This window comes from Mesoplodon bidens (assembly GCF_964165515.1).
Source record: "Mesoplodon bidens genome assembly, chromosome: 12".
Lineage (NCBI taxonomy): Eukaryota > Metazoa > Chordata > Mammalia > Artiodactyla > Ziphiidae > Mesoplodon > Mesoplodon bidens.
Window position 1 is genome coordinate 14,522,791 of NC_138168.1, and position 22,338 is coordinate 14,545,128.

The window sequence follows — 22,338 nt, forward strand, 5'->3', positions numbered from 1 at the left end:
GGTTGACACCAACCTGTGAAAGTCCATAATGACTTTGCCCTTTCACTAGACCCCTACGTTTTTATTACACTGACAACACACTAGAAATGCATTAAACTGTTGGTTTTGGTGAGAAATTCTAAAGCTATTATAGGTGACTTTATGACAAGTACAGTAATATCAAACGTTTACAAGAATTACAATTGTTACAATAAAATACTTTATACAAATAACATTGGTATATGTGTTTTGGGAACAAATTTTAAAATAAAAGAACATAATTTGAACTTTTAAAACATTGTTTATTTCAAGAAGATGATTATAAAGGCATGTAAAAGTAGAAAATAAATGCTTTTTATGCTCTAAGGTAGTATGTATTTAATCAAAGTATGTGTATCTTATTCCAGTCCATTGCTCTTTATTCAAAAGTCTCCACTGTAACAGACAAGTTATGACTTTTATAACTTATCCAGTGTGTTCAGAACATGTGGGGACGGCCACATGAAGTGAAATTTGGTTACAAAGCAATGAACTTTTTTTCTGTCAAAAAATAAATCCAGATGGCCGTCTGAAGAAGATAAACGCATCCTTTCCTCTCAATATCATTTACCAGAGTCCTTACCACGGTTTGTAACTCTGAATTTGCAGTTTCATAAATTTGCAATTTCACATCTCTATATTTGCATTTTAGGGGGAAGTGTTCACACATTACTTTATATACTACAAATTATATATGCCTGGAAAAATATTGTCAGGATACAAAATTAAAATATTGTCTGTGGTTATTTATTGTGATGAGATCATGGTTGATATTTATTTTCTTCTATGCAGTTGGCTGTATTTTCCAAATTTTATAAAGTAAACACACGTAACTTGTCAAACAAAATAATATTTTGAAAAAGTGTGTAGCATTCTAATGCTTGTGAGCACAGTAAACACAGTAAGAAAAATAGCTCCCAGAAAAACTGGGACTAGTTTCCCGTCTTTACCACTAGTTCTATCACATTTACTCTCTGCAGATTTAATGATTAGCTGTCTAGTTATCGTCATAAGTTTCCAAGTCCACAAGTCTAAAAATTACATTAGAATGAAACATGCAAGATTATCACCAAAACGATCCATTTATCTCATATGATTTGATATGATTTTACAGCCAGTTCCTGCCCCGTGCCCCATGGATTCAGTTAGATAATCAAGACCTATTCCGAGCTCACAGTTTTGCTCTGGATAACTGATTCACTACTTTAAGACTTTAAAAGCATGTCTCAGGCTTCACTATAAAACTTCTCACACTTTCCAAAAAGTGCCTACAGAGAACATAAGATGTACAAGTAAGGATCCCCTGCTTCATAAACCTCTGGCTTTGATATGACACATATTTAGTTAATTAGCCCTCAAAATTTTAATCATCTTTCTCCTTTATTTTCAACAAATGTTGCTGATTTTCTCTTCTCTTCCTATTTATTCTTCATTCTGTCTAGGTCTGTAGTCATGAAATATGACTGCTTCAGAAAGAGAAACCCTAATTAATAGCAGCAAAGAAATATATTTATAGATTATCCTGAATAAATTTCGCTTTTGAAATATGCTATAAAATATTATTAACAGAAAGGAGGTCTGATTTGAAATTACAGGACAAAATCAGATTTTTAAGCAAGTACATTAAAATTTGCTGAGTTCAAATATTTTTCAAAAAATATAGTTGATGCCAAAATTATAGCAGATGCACTTAAATATCTTTTATATAACTATTTACCTTCCAAAATATATATTTCCGTTAAATGTAAATATAGCATATATCCATTTCCTGTTAACGATTAACAGAATGGTGATGTCCGCCCCCAAATACTTATCAGCTGGAAAATAAGCGGTCTTTTGTTATGTTTTTTCAAGGTTGGAGATGATGTCCTACCTTATTTTCTACTCTTTAAAACCAAATCTTTTTCAAACATGATTTAAAATTTTTTTTTCATGATGTGTGGGGTCATGTCACCACTTTTAATTATCAAGCCACTCCATCGAATCCATCACCTATTTCCTTAAACAGTTTTCTCATAATTCAAGTTGGAGTGACTATTGGTCAAGAGTATAATATTTAGGTACCTCAAAACATCATGTTGTTACTTTTCAATCAGGGAAAATACGTATTTTAAAAGCTCTCACATAAAAGAAGCATAATTAATTAAAGAAAAACTTCTGGAGAATTCACATCTTCAAGATTTAAATGTGTGCCTCCAGGAAGTCTAGGTATTTCAAGTCTGTAGATTGGCATTCTAAATTACCTTTTCAGATATTTATAGAAAGATATTTGGCTGGCTTTCCTTGCAATGAGAGCCATAAACTAGGTTGGAGATATGCTTTATAAAACCAAGTTACGTTAGCAAAACATATAATTTTTACAGACTTAGTTATGCTTTGAGTCAGTTGATCACATTATTATTCTACTACCCAAAGTGAGGAATAGAAGTTAAAAATATTTTTGAACTACTAAACTATGGATACATCTTCTTACAATTTTCAATGGTAAGTTTAGAACTTCTGGGAAATCTGACCCAATGAATAACATTTTCACTTTTTAATTTTACTTTTCCTATGTTCTTTCTGTAAGACTTCAGAATTAATCCCTTTCAAACACCAGTCAACAAGTCAAGAAACAATGTTTTGACATCTTTTACAAACAAAGCACTAATCATAAAAGAAGGGTACAAAAGTAGAATTCCCCTCAATGAGTTTAAAAGGTAGTTGAATAAATTAAAAATACAACTATATCTAATAATATAAGACACACACATGACCATTGCAATAAAAGATACAGAAAGTACTGAATTTAGTGGGTTTTTTTAAATAGAAGGTTGGTACAAGAAAGTAATAGCTGTAGAGTTAGGTTGAGAATATTAAGAATGAGAGACTAAGAAACTGAAGTTCTAATTTGTTGCAAACAGGGAGTAACCAAAGTCTTTGAGGTGAGATGAGCAGAGGACCGGGAATGTGTCTTATTCACGTCAGCCAGCCTTGTTCCTTAGCACAACATCTAGAAGATCAGCGTTTCTGAATAACAGATGTTTAGTGGAAGAAGGTAAATGAACCTACAAAGCAGTGATGCAGAGACTTATTCTGGCTATGTGGGGACAGGGAAGGTGGATGACACAATAATGCGACGATCCAGGCATGAGGTAAAGGTGGACCAGGGCGGTAAGAGGAGAGGGGAAGATGCAGGTGAAAAATCTCTCACAAAGGAATACTGGCCAGGAAGGGTGATGGCTAGGAGAGGGAAGTGAGTAAGAATAATGTATGATCACAGACATAAAACCCCTGTAACTGGAAAATGCTGATGCTACCGTCAGAGTGTGATTTAGCGAGAAAGGCATAAATTCTCTTTTACTCATGTGGAGTCCAAAGTGAGGCCATATCTTTCCTGAAGTTCAAGCTGAAGCACTGGGATTAAAATTGTGACAAGAGACGATGGGACAGCCCCATGAGGGGTCTCTCGCTTGGAACTGTTTGCTCGCCTGGCTTCAAGAGAAGACGTTCAGTGCTGCCCTACACGTGGCTCTGCAGCCCAGGCAACTGGCCTTCTACAGTCTTCACACACTAGAAACTGAGCTTACCTTAGGGTCTGATATCTCACAACACGTTTCTTGAGCTATGAAGTTCGAGTTACAGTAGATTTGAAGTTGGTGAATTTCAACCTATTAAAAAATTAGTAATAAGATATATCATTAGTATTTTTCTTTTTGAAAATCACATTTAGGCATTTGAGAACGATGGTAATTTAACTGGAAAGAAAAAAAGAAGCTAATATTTATACAAATAAATCACTGGCAGATATTTTGGGTTTTATTTAATTTAGGATTCATGATTTTATGGACCATTTGAGAAACAGATATGGATTTGGCTGTTGAGATAAATCTATATGTAAAGGAAATCAAGTAATAGAGCAATTGCAGATCTTTGCTCCTTGTTTCAAACCATCAAAAAGAAGTATTTAATTAAAGAAAGGTAATGCACTATGATAAGAAGAAAAAAAGGTATTTAGTTTTTATCTATTTTTCATGGATACTGTCTAATACCTATGGATTTTGTTACATGGCATACTCCTGAGCAACACTCACAGTAGTTTTACAAAAATAATTGATTCTTCTACTTGCTCAGCAAATCCACATTTGTTGGCATTTGGACATGAAATTAAAAGTAGTTTCAGGAAAGTACAATCATGTCTTCAAGTGCAAGATCAAACAATCACATCAGAGAAAGTAAATGGTACAGACTATTGACAAAATTTCAGTATGACAGATGCACAGAGAGGCTGCTTCAAATTAGTTTGTGGTTGTAAATTTAATAATTTAATTAATAATCTTATGATGATCTGACATATAATATAGGTCAGGAACAACCTCTTTCCTTCCCCTTCTCCTCCCCACCTTTCTCTCTCTTTCTCTCTCTCTCCTCTTTCCCCATCTTTCTCTGTCTCCTAATGTAACAGAGCTAGATTATGTATTTCTTTGAGGTCAGTAAGTACTTTCTATAGTGAGACCCAACTATAATAATATAATAATCCTATGATAATAGAAAGCAGATATCTGAGGTTAGCTCTGAATCTCTAACCCAACACCAAAAAAGCAAGAAAGGAGGGGAAAAGCTGTAACTATTACTCTACACTGAGATGAACAAAATCAATTCAGCGCATAGAAAGCATTAAGAATTCCAGACATCTTTTGGATTCATGAGCAGCCTAAGATTTGCAGCCAATGCAAAATTCTGAGATGAAATGAAACTTAATGATTTCTCTTCTATAACTTTTTGCAAGGTTATTGAAGTAAACTTTTATTTATAAAGTTTAAATACACTGTCTTACATAGTCTAATGAAACACCAGGCAGTAACATACCCATTATGGAGAATGAAGAATGTAGAGACTCCAATTAATTTTCTCCTTAACTAAAACTAATTTATCATCAACACTGTTATCTAAATAGTCAATAAATACTGAAATTCTATTACGTATCATCCACTGTGCTAGGGCCTTCATATGAATTATTTTACTTAACTGAAGATGATCAATTTTTCATGGATTAGAACCTAATAAAGTACCCATGACACTGAAACTACAATCAGCCTAGTTTAATTATGCTTTTTTAATTCATTAGTTGCTTTAGAATCCTTCACTGACATAGTGCTTTAGAATGAGAATGCACTGACCCTGTCACACAGGATTAAAAAAAAAATCCTTTTATCAGTTTTGTCACCTATTTCTCTGCACAAAAGCACACAGGTAGTATATATAAAATAAAACCTAATCATTAGAAGGTTTTTTTGATAACTTACTTTCTGAATAAACAAAACATTTTCACATTACAACAGATCTTACAAATCACAGAGCTTGCATGGAGATGATAAAAAAATGAGTTTACTTAGAGTTTTAGTAGGACCAAGAATCTTAAAAAAATAAAATATGTATTTTATTTGTTTGTTTAACTTAAACAGTGACTCTCTCCTCTAAAAGCTCCATCATCGTGACATGGCTTTAATATTATTTCTTTTTTTTGCGGTACACGGACCTCTCACTGTTGTGGCCTCTTCCGTTGCAGAGCATAGGCTCTGGATGCCCAGGCGCAGCGGCCGTGGCTCACGGGCCCAGCTGCTCCGCGGCATGTGGGATCTTCCCGGACCGGGGCACGAACCCGTGTCCCCTGCATCGGCAGGCGGACTCCCAACCACTGTGCCACCAAGGAAGCCCTAATATTATTTCTTAAGTGAACTAAGATTCCACATTAAACTATGAAAGTGTTGTAAGACTATAATTTTCCCATTGTGGCTTTTCATCAGGACTCACAGTGATATTCTTCAGCCTCAGGTTGTTCCCTTGAGTAAAAAGGTAATTAGACACAGGACACAGCACTCAACCTTCAGATGGGAGCTTGGAGTCAGGACCCCACTCATGGAATAACCTGCTCCTCTCTCACTGTCAGCTCTCCCTCAAAGGTTATGAATTTATATCTTAACCCTAATGTGCTTTGGTTCTTGCCATTCCCCACTTTGCCCTCGCTAGTCCTGCAGGAGATCAGATTCCAGTCAACACCAGTGCTCCAGCAAGGGCTACCGCCACCCCTACTACTGTTACTAGAATTCCCTGAAGATCACCTCCCGTCTACCTACACTCCACCCACTGCTGGAAGTCACACCTCTGAGGTTTAGCTGCTGGACTCCACTTCCTCCCTTGACTCTGAAAAGACCTTTCTGAAAGGTCTGTCTAGGACTGTTGCCATTACAATTAATACTGTGATTATTATTGGCAGCCACTATTTACTGACACAGACTTGATCCATCTTTCTGACACAGACTGAGCCTTTAAGATCTCTGAGAGAGGAGCAGACTTTGTTGTTGTTGTTTTCCGCTCTTTTATGCCATGGTTGAATGGCATGTCTGGCCCTAAATAAATAAATGAATACACAGAAAACTGACCACATACTATGCACTATGGCACATATGCTATGCAATTATAACTAGTAAGTCTACCAATATTATTTTATAATTTAGGATACCGAGACTCAGATAAATTAAGAGTGAGCAAGATAAATTAGCAGATAATAAAAGTTAAGTGGATGAGCTAGGATTTACAGTCGCATCTGTCTGATCCCCAACCAAGCTCACTCTCCCTGATGCCATGATGTCTTATGTCCAGAATTGGCTTCTCCTGCTCTGGGGTATTTTGATAATCATCACTGAACCCTAGTTATGACATTCTCACTGATTTGTTCATTGTGTCTAAGAGAAGACAGTTTAAAAATAATATTTTATTGGAGATATATATATATATATATACACACACACACACATATGTAATATCTATCTATCTATCTGTCATCTATCACTGATGCCTTCCACAGGGGCCTTTAGAAATAATATGCTGGCCAAACATGTATGTGCACAGAACCGTACTTTTGAAACAAAACTGAACTGTTAAGGGCTTTGCGTTAACAATTCCTATTGGTGTCCTGCATTCAGATTATTTTTATGGGTTTTCCCATCATTCCACCCATAAGAAAATGTGAAGTCATCAAATTTAGATATATCCCCCTTTTTAAAGATTATAGGCCTTTGGGAAATTAATAATAAATCTGTACCATGTGAGCATCAAATATAATTTTTAAAGAAACTTTTCATCTGAAAGGGTTTTACTAGACAATTGTTCTCATCCAAATGACCTACTGTTGTGTTTCAGTCCAACAGAACTCTAAAAAACATTATAAGCTAATGAAAAATAGTCTGCAATACAAACACTTGTGATTCTGAGGATGAATAAATAGCCTATTGTTCTTGAATGAAAACACCAGATAATTTGGAACCATTTAACTTAAATTTCATCTTTTTCCAGTCCTTTCTATTCAAGACATAAGAACTTAGACCAAGCTTACTTTTGTATAATATTTTCAATTTTTACTAACATTTAATTTTAATAACCTTATTTTTCAAGGCATAACCTAGTTCTTTTAAATTCACAGGCTAGAGAAAAATGGGTGAAAATAGATAGAAAATAATATATGTAAAAATATAGTTGGAGGGCTTCCCTGGTGGCGCAGTGGTTGAGAGTCCGCCTGCCAATGTGGGGGACATGGGTTTGTGCCCCGGTCCGGGAGGATCCCACATGCCGCGGAGCAACTAGGCCCGTGAGCCATGGCCGCTGAGCCTGCGCATCCGGAGCCTGTGCTCCGCAACGGGAGAGGCCACAACAGTGAGAGGCCCGCGTATCACATACACACACACAAAAATATATATATATATAGTTGGAAATACATAGCTATGCTTCACACATCTGATAGCAAATTAATTTAAACAGTGTTGAGAAGGGAATATCTTATACAGTTATTAAAGGAAAAAGGTTTTAATAAGATATTTTATTTTAATTTATAAATGTTACTAGTTCACAACTCACGTCCACAGGCCTGCCATCTGAAGCTCGGGTCGCAATAACAGTCCTTCCGTGGAAGTCCACAGTGCCCTTCCCATCAATATGCCGGCTTGCAACTAAGTTACAGTCCGTATAGACCGAAATGGCCCGGGATTGTATACTGAAGCCAAGTTTATGCCACTGACGATCAAACAAAGGACGGAGTTCTCGATTTTTAAAAATGTAGTTCAACACATCTCCCTCCACAGCTCGGAACATAAATTCCACCATCTTCTTTCCACCATCAACTACTATAGAAACCTGCAAAAATGCAAATGATCTTTAAATGTTTGAAATTCAGTTTTTAAAATTATTAAAGTACACAAATCAAAACTCAAAGTGCTACCATATGACCCAGCAATCCCACTACATGGCATATACCCTGAGAAAAGCATAATTCAAAAAGAGTCAGGCACCACAATGTTCACTGCAGCACTATTCACAATAGCCAGGACATGGAAGCAACCTAAGTGCCCATCGACAGAGGAATGGATAAAGAAGATGTGGTACATAGATACCATGGCATATTACTCAGCCATAAAAGGGAACAAAATTGGGTCATTTGTAGTGATGTGGGTGAACCTAAAGTCTGTCATATAGAGTGAAGTAAGTCAGAAAGAGAAAAACAAATATCGAATATTAACGCATATATATGGAATCTAGAAAAATGGTACAGATGAACCTATTTGCAGGGCAGAAAAAGAGACGCAGACATAGAGAACGAACTTGTGGACACAGCGGGGAAGTGGAGGGTGGGATGAATTGAGAGAGTAGCATTGACATATATACACTCCCATGTGTAAAATAGATAGCTAGTGGGAAGCAGGTGCATAGCATAGGGAGCTCAGCTTGGTGCTTTGTGACCACCTAGAGGGGTGGGATAGGGAAGGTAGGAGGGAGGCTCAAGAGGAAGGGGATATAGGGATATATGTATACATATAGCTGATTCACTTTGTTGTACATCAGAAACTAACACAACACTGTAAAGCAATTATACTCCAATAAAAAAATAATTGAAAAAAAACTCAAGCTGCATGTTAGTAGAACTGAGGCACTCAGTAAAATATTTTAGATGATACTTGTGTCCATTGGATTTGTTAACATATAAGAACAGCAAACAACCAGCTACAAAAATGGTTTAAATATGGGATATCTGGTGAATGTAATATGCTCCTTTCTTGAGAGGACATCTAGGAGTGTGTGTGTGTGTGTGTGTGTGTGTGTGTGTAAGTATATATATAATTCTGTATGAGTGATTCAAGAATTAAATGTTACTAATTTAAAAACAATAAGAAATAATCACTTCTCTTAGCATGGAAACTGAGATCAACTTCTTTAACCTTTGGTGCTTTGCATGGTGCAAAGAAAATACATTTTCATAGAGGACATGCTCTTTCTGTTCAAGTCATATTTCCATCTTAATACTGTGACTATATAATAACATATTAAAAGACCAGTGAAATGAAAAACATTTCAATGGATAGGTACAGAAATAAACACAGATGGATGGTGCCCATGAGTAATTGTGATGTTTACCTCCCCTCCCTGGAGCACCTGTGTCCCCTCCTTTCTGCCCAAATGCCACAGCTCCCACAAGTATTCCTAGACCCCTGTTCTTCTCGTGTCCCATCTGGGGGAGCCGTCCTTTCCATGCTCGCACCGTCCCCACCCAACTCCGAGCTGTCCTCGGCCACCACACTTTCACCTTGTGCTCGTGCTCCAATAGGCTGTTCTCATATATGGCAACCCCAGACCTATGTGCTCCCTGAGAAAAGGAATCACGCTTTGCCAGTCTCTTATCTTTGTCACTAACTAGCATCTAGCATGTGTTCAATTATTTTTATTGGTGGAATCAATATTTGTATCTCATCTCTTAATTCACTAAGGATTCTCAGAGGAAACAATGAACAGCTTTAAAATGATGTATAATATCAGAAATAATAGGAAATGAAGAAGTCGTCAGTGAGTGGTCTTGGTGTCAATGAAGCAGTTGTAAAGGGAGGGTAGTTAGAGTGTCTTCAGACAAAATTAGGAATCTAGGGCTTCCCTGGTGGCGCAGTGGTTGAGAGTCTGCCTGTCAATGCAGGGGACACAGGTTCGTGCCCCGGTCTGGGAAGATCCCACATGCCGTGGAGCGGCTGGGCCCGTGAGCCATGGCCGCTGAGCCTGTGCATCCGGAGCCTGTGCTCCACAATGGGAGAGGCCACAACAGTGAGAGGCCTGCGTACCGCAAAAAAAAAAAAAAAAAAAGGAATCTAGTAGAAAAAAACAAACAGAAAAACAAAACAAAAACAGAAAACAAACTAATCTTGCCTCACCCACCAGGCTCTCCCATTACAAATCTCAGCAAGATCTTTCTAACTCTGAGAATACTTGCATTTCCCTGTGGATGATTCCTCTAAAAGACAGAACAGTCATGCATGAGGTCTGCTCCCAAATTTATGCCCACAGTTCCAAGATTCACCTGGCCTAATCCCACCAGAGGACACAGATCAGTACATCTCTCCGGTTCCTTACCTGTGGCATATTCTGCTGGTTTAAAACCTGCCACAGAAACCACCGTTCCTTTTTGGTGCTTCTTCGTACCCGAAACACGGCTGCTATGGCAAACTCCTCAGGAAGGCCTTTGGGAAACACCTTACTGTGGGAGAACAACAAAGAACCATCGTGAAAAAACTGAAGGCAAGGACAGAAAATCTCAGTATGAAGGTCTCTGCAACACAACATCTTATTCACATTTTCTCAATGAATTTAGAATTCATTATGCACGTTTACAGCATTCTACCAAATGCATACATGGACGCATCCACGTCTACTTTTACCTATGGAATTCGTATCCTTGTTCTTTCCCTTTTAAAAAATTTCCCGGGAAGGTGTTGTTAAAGCTTGAGGTGTGTAAAAGCGAGTGACTAGACTATAGTACTATGGGGTGATATTCATTTACTGAACAAGATGTTCCAACAGAAACTCAGAATTCACTGCAGTCTGGCAAACAGTAGACATTTATAAAGGAAATAAATAGTACCCCTAGGCTTTATCGGTAGACAGAAGTACAGAGCATTTCAAAGAACACTGCTAGCAATTAAATGTATATTTCCAAAGAACTTTTGTCATATTAAACCCTTGCAAAATGAACTCCTAATTCTGATTTCCTAGTACGTATCAATTTAGGACTGAAACTAAATATAATAAAGACATTTTAGCTTATTTTTTATTCTTACAGAAAATAAGTAAATTATTTCTAGGTAGCAGAGAGAAGCCTAAAGACAGTACAAATATGCTTCTGCCTCAACCTTGTTTCAAATACTGGTCTCACTGGATCCATGAAGAAACTTCGGGAAAAAAAATCACCATGAACATGAATCATATTTAGACTTTCATTGGAAAATATGGAGAGATACATTCCTCCAAGTTGACTTTTAAAGTTATCTGCATTGTATGTAAAAACTCTGCAAGGCAGGAATCTTGCTTTTCTTTTAAAAAATCATGAGGAGTAGTAGGTAAGAATTCTCTTAAGAACTAACATAGCCAGAAGTTGTTTATATAAATAAAACATCATACATTGAGATGGTAACTACTCACTGGGAATATCACACGAAGGTCCACTGAAACTGACAGCCAAACTCATGGAGAATTCTGAAACTTTGGTTTTACACTTTGTGTTAAAGAGAAAAAGTCACAAGTGGTAGGGAAATCAGGAACAAATATGAAAAAAAAAAGCTATGCTGGCCTAAAGTTCTTAGTTGGTTAAATTCACGTGCGCGCACGTGCACGCACACACACACACACTTACGTATATAGTGTATAAATGTAGGTATATGTACATAAGCATACCTCAGGGATATTGCAGGTTTGGGGCCAGCTCACTGGAATAAAGTGAATATCACAATAAAGTGAGTCACACGAATTTTTTGGTTTTCCAGTGTGTATAAAAGTTGTGTTTACACTATGCTGTACTCTATTCCATGTGCAACAGCATTATATCTAAAAACGTACATACCTTAAATTTTAAAACGCTTTACTGCTAAGAAGAAATATGCTAACCATCACCTGACAACCCAGGGTTGCCACAAACCTTCAATTTGTAAAAAATCCAGTATCTATGAAGTGCAATAAAGTGAAACAGAATAAAAGGAGGTCTGCCTCTAAATATATATAAACTCTAGTTTTACCTTCTTCACTAACCTGCTTACCTCCAGTCTGGAGGCTTTCTGGCTCTCAGCTCTTGTCTGGCTGGCTGAAGAAAGAGGAGGCAAACTGGGGCCTCATTTTCATCACACACACACACACACACACACACACACACACACACACACACACACACACACACACACACACACACACACACACACACACACACACACACACACACACACACACACACACACACACACACACACACACACACACACACACACACACACACACACACACACACACACACACACACACACACCCTCTCCAGCCTCCACAGAGGCTGGCTGGTGACTCCCCGGGATGAGCCTCTCCCGTGCCCGGGGAGGTACCCCAGCCCACGTGCCGGCAGCACCCCGCCCAGCAGTTCCGAGGTTCTAACTTCCTCGTCTCTGCTGCCTGTGACCCCACTGCTTCCCATCTTCTAAGAATGTATATGTCTGTCTCTGTGGCTTCATCTCCCACTGTACAGTCATTTTTGCACTTTAGAGGATAAAACTCCATTTCCATCTCCCATCTCTCCCTCACCAACGCCCCTCTTACCTCGGTTTACAAATGTATGCATATCTTCACCCTCTCCCCTGCTGTAAAACAGACAAAACTCCCATCATCCTCGCTACAGCATTATATTACCCTTCCAGGTAGCCACCAAGTTTCTTAAATGAAGACTCTGAACGTCACACTGTCACAGCCCTCGGCCCGGAGCCGTCCTGCATTCTAAAAGCAATCCCGTGAGCTCTCGCGAGGATGCTCACGGGGCGCCCCTCTTCCCCAGGCGGGCCGTCACGTGAGCGGTCTCACCCAATCGGCGAGGGGGCCTGGAGCCCCGGTTCCCGCCAAAAGGAGCGCGCCGCTGCGGGCGGGAGGGGGAACCGCATCGGCCACCCGAGGGGAGCTCGAGACGCCACAGGGCAATGTTGGAGGATCCCGGGCAGCGCCCACAGCCACGATGGCAAATACAGCCTAGCTTACCCAGTCAAGAAGTTAATACAAGAACCGGATGGGCTTATCTCCAAATGGGATTTCCACCCATAATGAGTAACTGCGGGATTTGTACTGGGGATGACGAGCAGATCAGAAAACGTGTCCTTCGGAATTCAGGCAATATCCCTGCTGTGGAAGCTTGTCAGTTTTTTTGGCTTTTGCTTTTCATTAGGATGTTGGGAAATAATGAAACAATGAAAAGATAACCCCTTTTTAAACTTCAGGAATCTCCCCCCCCCCACCCCCGCCAAGCACTGCAAGGTCCATCATTCCTGGAGCATCTGGAATGTTGTACCGACGGTCACTCTTCATCTTCGCCCTAAAAAGACGGCCTTCCTCTCTTTCGGTTTCCACCCTTCACGCGCCTGAATCTCGTCCCGAGGGAGAAAACCCACGACACTAGGGCCTCTCAGAACGCGCCTGCACCGAGACAAGTCCCCGAGTTTGGAACCCCTTTGGACCACTTAGAGGAAAACTGTCATATGGGTTCCAACGCAGATTTTAGGCCGAAACTTGGTGACGGGAAGGGCCCCTTGGGTACCTCTTGAAGAAGGTGAGTGGAAACCACTATGGGCCAGGCCGTGGTCATCATCACCTGGAGGGCTCGAGTGACCCACCAGGCGGCACGGTGGCTACAGTGAACTGAATTCTGCAGGAGGATGTAACCGGGTCACAGAAGAGGCCGGAGGAGACGGGGCAGCTGGAGGCCGGTCCGGAGGCCGAGCTGGTGAGTCTTGGGGAGGCCCTTTCAGACGCTCTGCGCCGAACGAGGAGGGGGGGCTGCCCGGGCTGACGGGGGCGGAGACCGCGCCCGCAGGGGACAGGCCTCAGCGGGGCCAGCATCCTGTCCAAGGGACAGTGCCCGCGGTCACCCTGCAGGATCTCCTGGGGCCAAACCCAGCCCCGTCTCCTCCCACCACACCTCCGGGCCAGGCCAGGCCATCCGCTAGTGGGACACAGGGTCCAGCCCCTGAGGGGTGTGCCCCGAGACACTGTCCCCGGTGTCCAGCCCCAGAGGACTGTGTCCCGGGCCACTGACCCCGGAGTCCAGCCCCAGAGGACTGTGTCCTGAGCCACTGTCCCCGAGCTCGTCCTCCCCAACCTGTGCTCCCGCATGGCCCCTCCCGCCTCCATGCCATCCCAGGGGGAGTATCTCCCCAGAACCAGTGCTGCTGGAATCCAGAGGCCTCTGCATCCGGCCCTTCACTGCTCACCCAGGGACACCATCACCCAGATGGCTAATGGCGAGTGAGGGGCTGCGGGCCAGGTCCTGTGACTTCCGATGCAGAATTCTTTCCAATGTGGAAAGCCATTAGGGGTATTCAGTCCCGCGTACCCTGTGATTTGCTGGTGGTTCCGTGAAGTTCCGGTGTGTCACTGCCGCCCTGGTAGCCTTGTTCACGCCTACTTAACAGTGCTGGTCACCTTTGCCACGTAGTGACTATTGGGTGTCAGTGGGCGGCTGGAACCCTTGGGTCAGCCTCAGCTCCCTGCCCACCTCCTATTCCAACAGACACTCCAGGGACGTCACTGGTAAGCAGTAAGGTTGGTGAAGAGACCCCCAGACAGTGGGAAGAATAAAAGGGGGTACTCTGTAGGGTCAGCTCTGGTCAGCATGGCCGCCAGACTTAAAAACCTCACCCAGAGTGAGGAGGACAGGAGAGACCTGGCACCATGTTTAAGAACCCAGAAGGGTGACTTTGGAAATGGCTGTTTTTATTGGCTTCTGATCAGCACAATGACAGATGTCTCTGTGCTCATCTGTTATTAAGGTCCTGTGGGTAAAACTGATAAGAGCAGTCAAAATAAAATAAAGTAAAATGAAATGAAATCATATAAACTGTAAAGTAAAATAAAATAAAAGTATACCCAATCACCTAATCCCCTGGCCTCTTCTAAATCCCCACTCCCCTTGGTCCTTCTGAAGGTTTTAACACTGAAGACATCCTGTCTTCATTGATATAAACCAAGAGTCACAACCACATGGCTCTAGGGCCCAGCCAGGAAACTGGAATGTAAGCTTCCTAAGGTTCTTTGTCTATCCTATTCACCAGCATCTACAGCAGTGCCTGCACAAGGTAGGCACTCAATAAATATTATTAAAGGAATCAATTAATGAGCTGAATTCGGATGTAAGGAGTCTGTAAACCAAAAGAAAAGTAACATATGGCCCCCTCTAAGTCTAGCTTTAGTTTTTCTGTCTTGGATAGAAATGTGCATGTAAGAAATTTTCACTTTCCTCTTAAGAATTCTTTAGTAAAAACAAATAGAGCAAGTGAGTTAATAATAGCACTGTTACCCATTCTCATGTAGAGGACACACACGTAGACTAAGGGAAATGCAGAGCCCAGCCCATCTACAGGGGCAGCTGCTAATTAGCTCCAGCCAACTCTTACCATACGGGGAAGTGGGTCCAGGGTTGCCAGTTCATCCCATTTTTCAAGACAAGCCAAATACCCAGATTTTTATCTGAAAAGTTTAGAGTTTTAATTTTGGCAACTATTTCAGATTTTTCATAAACACTGTCCAGACCAACATTGTGCTAAAGCAAACAAATCAGTAACTGCTAGTTAGCAAAGCTGGATCTACACAAATGTTTGCTGAATACCCAGAGAGGCTTACAAAGATGGAAAAAGGAAGATTCCTGTCCTAATCAGTTCTTAAAATCAGTTAGGAGAGGAAAATTAGAACTCAAGATTATGAACAGAAAACCTAGTATTAGGAATGGGACTGCTTTTAAAATCCTATAACAGCAGGAAAGTTTCAGTCCTTTTAAATTTGTTGAGACTTGCTTTATGACATAACATATGGCCTACTCTGGAGAATGTTCCACATGCAGTTGAGAAGAATGTGTATTCTGCTGTTGTTAGGTGGAACGTGCTATAGTCTGTTAGGTCTAAATAGCTTGTAGATTTGTGCGAGTCTTCTATTTCCTTACTGATCTTCTGTCTAATGTTCTATCTATTTTGAAAATGGGGCATTGAAGTCTCCAACTATTACTGTTGAATTGTCTACTTCTCCCTTCAATTCTGTGAGTTTTTGCTTCATGAATTTGGGGGCTTTGTTTTGGGGTACATATTTGTGATTGCTCTATTGTCTTGATGTATTGACACTCTTTTTAAATTTTTTTAATTGAAGTATAGTTGATGTACAATATTATATGTTACAGGTGTACAATATAGTGATTCACAATTTTTAAAGGTTATACTTCTTTTATAGTTATTATAAAGTATTGGTTATATTCCCCATGTTGTGCTTAGCCTTGTAACATTTTTTCCATTGCCAACTTTATTTTTTTAATTTTATTGAAATATACTTGATTTACAATGTGTTAATTTCTTCTGTACAGCAAAGTTATTCAGTTATACATATATGTGTGTGTGTGTGTGTGTGTGTATGTATATATTCTTTTTCATAGTCTTTTCCATTATTTGTCACAGGATATTGAATGTAGTTCCCTGTGCTATACAATAGGACCTTGTTGTTTATCCACCCTATATATAATAGTTTGCATCTGCTAGTCCCAGTCTCCCAATCCTTCCCTCCCCTACCACCCATTGCCCTTGGCAACCACAAATCTGTTCTCTATATCTGTGAGTCTATTTATATTTCATAGATATATTGATTTGTGTCATATTTTAGATTCCATATATAAGTGATATCATATGGTATTTGTCTTTCTCTTTCTGACTTCAATTAGTGTGATAATCTCTAGGTCCATCCATGTTGCTGTAAATGGCATTATTTCATTCTGTTTGATGGCTCAGTAATATTCCATTGTACATATATATACCACATCTTCTTTATCCATTCATCTGTTGATGAACATTTAGGTTGTTTCTATGTCTTGGCTATTGTAAATAGTACTGCTATGAACATAGGGATGCATGTATCCTTTTGAATTATAGTTTTGTCTGGGTGGGATTGTTGGATTATATTGCAACTCTATTTTTAGTTTTTTGGGGAACCTCCATACTGTTTTCCATAGTGGATGCATCAATTTATAATCCCACCAATAGTGTAAGAGGGTTCCCTTTTCTCCACCCCCTCTCCAGCATTTGTTACTTGTAGACTTTTAATGATGGCCATTCTGCCTGGTGTGGGGTGGTACCTCACTGTAGTTTTGATTTGCAATTCTCTAATTATTAGCTATGTTGAGCATCTTTTCATGTGCCTATTGGCCATCTGTATATCTTCTTTGGATAAATCTCTGTTTAGGTCTTCTGCCCATTTTTTGATTGGGTTGTTTGCTTTTTTGTTATTGAGTTGTATGAGCTGTTTGTATATTTTATAAATTAAGCCCTTGACAGTTGCATCATTTGCAAATAATTTCTCCCAGTCTGTAGGTTGTCTTTGCATTTTGTTTATGGTTTCCTTTGCTGTGCAAAAGGTTATAAGTTTGATTAGGTCCCATTTGTTTATTTCTGCTTTTATTTCCATCACCTTGGGAGACTGACCTAAGAAAACATTGGTATGATTTATGTCAGAGAATGTTTTGCCTATGTTCTTTTCTAGGAGTTTTATGGTGTCTTGTCTTATATTTAGGCCTTTAAGCCATTTTGAGTTTATTTTTGTGTATAGTGTGAGGGTGTGTCCTAACTTCATTGACTTACATGTGGCTCTCCAGCTTTCCCAACACCACTTGCTAAAGAGACTTTCTTTTCTTCATTGTATATTTGTGCCTCCTTTGTTGAAGATTAATTGATGGTAGGTGTGTGGGTTTATTTCTGGACTCTCTATTCGGTCCCGTTGATCCATATGTCTGTTTTTGTGCCTGTACCATGCTGCTTTGATTACTGTAGCCTTGTAGTATTGTCTGAAGTCTGGGAAGGTTATGCCTCCTGCTTTGTTCTTTTCCTTCAGGATTGCTTTGGTAATTCTGGATCTTTTATGGTTCCACATAAATTTTAGGATACTTTTTCTATTTCTGTGAAACATGTCATGGGTAATTTAATAGGGATCACACTAAATCTGTAGATTGCTTTGGATAGTATGGCCATTTTAACAATATTAATTCTTCCAATCCAAGAGCATGGGATATCTTTCCATTTCTTTGAGTCATCTGTAATTTCCTTTATTAATGTTTTGTAGTTCTCAGCATATAAGTCTTTCACCTCCTTGATGAGGTTTATTTCTAAGTATTTTATTTTGGAGGGTGTGATTTTAAAAGGTAATGCTTTTTTACTTTCCCTTTCTTATATTTCATTGTTAGTGTAAAGAAATGCAACCAAATTCTGTATGTTAATCTTGTATCTTGCTAACTTGCTGAATTCATTTATCAGTTCTAATAGTTTTTGTGTGGAGTCTTTAGGGTTTTCTATATATATTATTATATCATCTGCATATAGTGACAATTTTACCTCTTCCCTACCAATTTGAATACCTTTTATTTCTTTTTCTTGTCTGATTGCTGTGGCTAGGACTTCCAATACTACGCTGAAGAGAAGTAGTGATAGTGGGCATCCTTGTCTTGTTCCAGATTTTATCAGGAAGGCTTTCAGCTTTTCACCATTGAGTATTATATTGGCTGTGGGTTTATTGTAAATAGCTTTTATTATGCTGAGATGTTACCTCTATACTCACTTTCATAGCGATTTTTATCATGAATGGATGTTGAATTTTATCAAATGCTTTTTCTGCATCTATTGAGATGATCTTGTGGTTTTCATCCTCTCATTTGTTGATGTGGTTGACTGTGTTGTGTTGACTGATGTGTTGACTGATTTGCGTATGTTGAACCATCCTTGTGACCCTTGGGTGAATCCAACTTGGTCACGGTGTATGAACTTTTTTATGTGTTGTTGGATTCAGTTTGCTAATATTTTGTTGATAATTTTTCAGTCTATAATCACCAAAGATATTGGCCTGTAATTTTCTTCTTTGGTAGTGTTTTTGTCTGGTTTTGGTATCAGGGTGATGGTGGCTTCATAGAATGTCTTTGGGAGTGTTCCTTCCTCTTCAGTCTTTCGGAAGAGTTTGAGAAGGATCAGTATAATTTCTCCTTTGTATGTTTGGTAGAATTCCCCAGTGAAGCCATCGGGTGCTGGACTTCTGTTTGTAGGGAGTTTTTTTTTTTATTACAGATACTATTTCATTTTTAGTGATCTGTCTGTTCAAGTTATCTATTTCTTCTTGATTCAGTTTTGGTGGGCTGTATGTTTCTAGAAAGTTTTCCATTTCTTCTATGTTGTCAAATTTGTTGGCATAGCATTGTTCATAGTATTCCCTTACGGATTTTTGTATTTCCGCGGTATCAGTTGTGATTTCTCCTCTTTCATTTCTTACTTTGTTTATTTGGGTCTTGTCTCTTTTTTCTTGGTGAGCCTGGCCAGAGATCTGTCAATTTTACTTACGCTTTCAAAGAACAAGCTCTTGGTTTTATTGACTTTTCCTAATTTTTAAATCTCTACTTTATTTATTTCCTTTCTGATCTTTATTACCTCCTTCCTTCTGCAGACTTTAGGTTTTGTTTGTTTTTCTTTTTATGATTTTTTTAAGTGGTAGTTTAGGTTATTTATTTGAGATTTTTCTTGTTTCTTAAAGAAGGCCTATATCACTATGAAATTCCCTCTAAGAACTGCTTTTGCTGCATGCCATAGAATTTGTATGGTTGTGTTTTCATTGTCATTTGCCTTAAGGTGTATTTTAATTTCTTCTTTGATTTCATCACTGACCCATTGGTTTTTTAATAGCATGTTGTTTAGTCTCCATGTAATTGTTTTTTTCTTGTTTCTCTTTCTGTGGTTGATTTCTTGTCATGCCATTGTGGTCAGAAAAGATGCTTGAAATAATTTCTATACTCTTAAATTTGTCCAGGCTTGTTTTGTGCCCTAGTATATGGTCAATCCTAGAGAATGTTTCATATGTACTTGAAAAGAATGTGTATTCTGCTTTTTTTTGGGTGTAATGTCCTGAAGATATCAATTAAGTCTAAATATTCTATTGTATCATTTAGGATCTTTGTTGCCTTATTGATTTTCTGTCTTGAAGATCTGTCCATTAATGTGAGAGTGGTGTTAAAGTCTTCTACTGTTACTGTGTTCCTGTCAATTTCTCCCTTTATGTCTTAGTATTTGTTTTATGTATCTGGGTGCTCCTATGTTGGGTGCATATATGTTGACAAGTGTAATATCCTCTCCTTATATTGATCCTTTTAGCAGTATACAATGTTCTTCTTTATCTTTCTGTATAGCCTTTGTTTTAAAGTCTGTTTTGCCTGCTATGAGTATTGCAACCGCCATTTCTCGTCATTTCCACTTGTGTGAAATATCTTTTTCCATCCCCTCACTTTTAACCTATATGTGTCGTTTGCCCTAAAGTGGGTCTCTTGTAGGCATCATGTGTAGGCTCTTGTTTTTTTTTATCCAATCTGCCACTCTGTGTCTTTTGATTGGAGCATTTAGTCCATTGACATTTAAGGTAATTATTGATAGATATGCATTTATTTCCATTTTAAACCTTGTTTTGCCATTGATTTTATATTTCTTCTTTGTACTTTTCCTTTTCTTTTTGTTTTTCCTTTTGTGGTTTGATAATTTTCTTTTGTATTATGCTTATGTTCTCTTATTTTTGTTTTTTGTGACTCTATTGTATGTTTTTGATTTGCAGTTGCCCTGTTTTTCACATATGTCAACCCCTTCCTATATCTACTTGCTTTAGAGTGGTAGTCGTATAGGCTCAAACATATTCTAGGAAAAAAATCTACATTTTTTTACTCTCCTCCCCCACTTTTTATGATTTTGATATCCTCTTTTGCATCTACATGTTCACCTTTTTGCTGTTCACTGTAGTTATCATCATTTTTCCATAAATTTTTGTTTTTCTTTTTTTTTAATCTGTATACTGGCTTATTTAAGTGATTTAGTTTCCAATTGTGATTTTTTTCTCTTTCCTATAGATTCTTACTTCTTTTCTATTTAGAGAAGACCTTTCAATATTTCCTTTAGGATAGGTTTAGTATTGCTGTATTCTTTTAGTTTTTGCTTTTCTGAGAAATTCTTTATCTCTCCTTCTATTCTAAATGATAATCTTGCTGGGTAGTATCCTAGGTTGCAGATTTTTCCCTTTCAGGACTTTGAATATATCTTGCCACTCCCTTCTGGCCTGCATCATTTTTGTAGAGAAATCACCTGATAGCCTTATGAGGGGTTCCCCTGTAATAAACTCTTTGTTTTTCTCTTGCTGCCTTTAGAATCTTCTCTTTAACTTTTGCCATTTTTATTATAATATGTCTTGGTGAAAGTCTGTTTGGATTTATCTTGTTTGGGATCCTCTGTGTTTTCTGTATCTGAATATCTGTTTCCCTTTTTAGCTTTGGGAAGTTTTCAGCCATAATTTCTTCAAATACATTTTCTTTTTTTTTAGCTTCTTTATTGGAGTATAATTGCTTTACAATGGTGTGTTGGTTTCTGCTTTATAACAAAGTGAATCAGTTATACATATACATATGTTCCCATATCTTTTCCCTCTTGCATCTCCCTCCCTATCCCAGCCTTCTAGATGGTCACAAACCACCTAGCTGATCTCCCTGTGCTATGCAGTTGCTTCCCACTAGCTATCTATTTTATGTTTGGTAGTGTATATATGTCCATGCCACTCTCTCATTTTGTCACAGCTTACCCTTCCCCCTCCCCATATCCTCAAGTCCGTTCTCTAGTAGGTCTGTGTCTTTATTCCCATCTTGCCCCTATGTTCTTCTGACCATTTTCTTTTTTTTTTTTTGAATTCCATATATATATGTGTTAACATATGATATTTGTTTTCTCTTTCTGACTTACTTCACTCTGTATGACAGTCTATAGGTCCATTCACCTCACTACAAATAACTCAATTTCGTTTCTTTTATGGCTGAGTAATATTCCATTGTATATATGTGCCACATCTTCTTTACCCATTCATCTGTCATTGGACACTTAGGTTGCTTCCATGTCCTGGCTATTGTAAATAGAGCTGCAATGAACATTGTGGTACATGACTCTTTTTGAATTATGGTTTTCTCGCGGTATATGCCCAGTAGTGGGATTGCTGGGTCGTATGGTAGTTCTACTTTTAGTTTCTTAAGGAACCCCCATACCGTTCTCCATAGTGGCTCTATCAATTTACATTCCCATCAACAGTGCAAGAGTGTTCCCTTTTCTCCACACCCTCTCCAGCATTTATTGTTTGTTAGATTTTTTGATGATGTCCATTCTGACCAGTGTGAGGTGATACCTCGTTGTAGTTTTGATTGCATTT

General features: G+C 38.8%; 1 protein-coding gene across 1 annotated transcript in view; it reads right to left on the reverse strand.

Annotated features, from left to right (window-relative positions):
• Positions 1–22,338, reverse strand: part of COL19A1 (collagen type XIX alpha 1 chain) — a gene marked incomplete at both ends in the record, with an annotated part of 357,838 nt that overhangs the window by 304,755 nt on the left and 30,745 nt on the right. Inside the window, 3 exons of the mRNA XM_081251264.1 lie at positions 3,588–3,668; positions 7,912–8,187; positions 10,444–10,567. Coding sequence (XP_081107390.1) covers positions 3,588–3,668; positions 7,912–8,187; positions 10,444–10,567 — 481 coding nt within the window. The remainder of the gene's footprint in view (positions 1–3,587; positions 3,669–7,911; positions 8,188–10,443; positions 10,568–22,338) is intronic.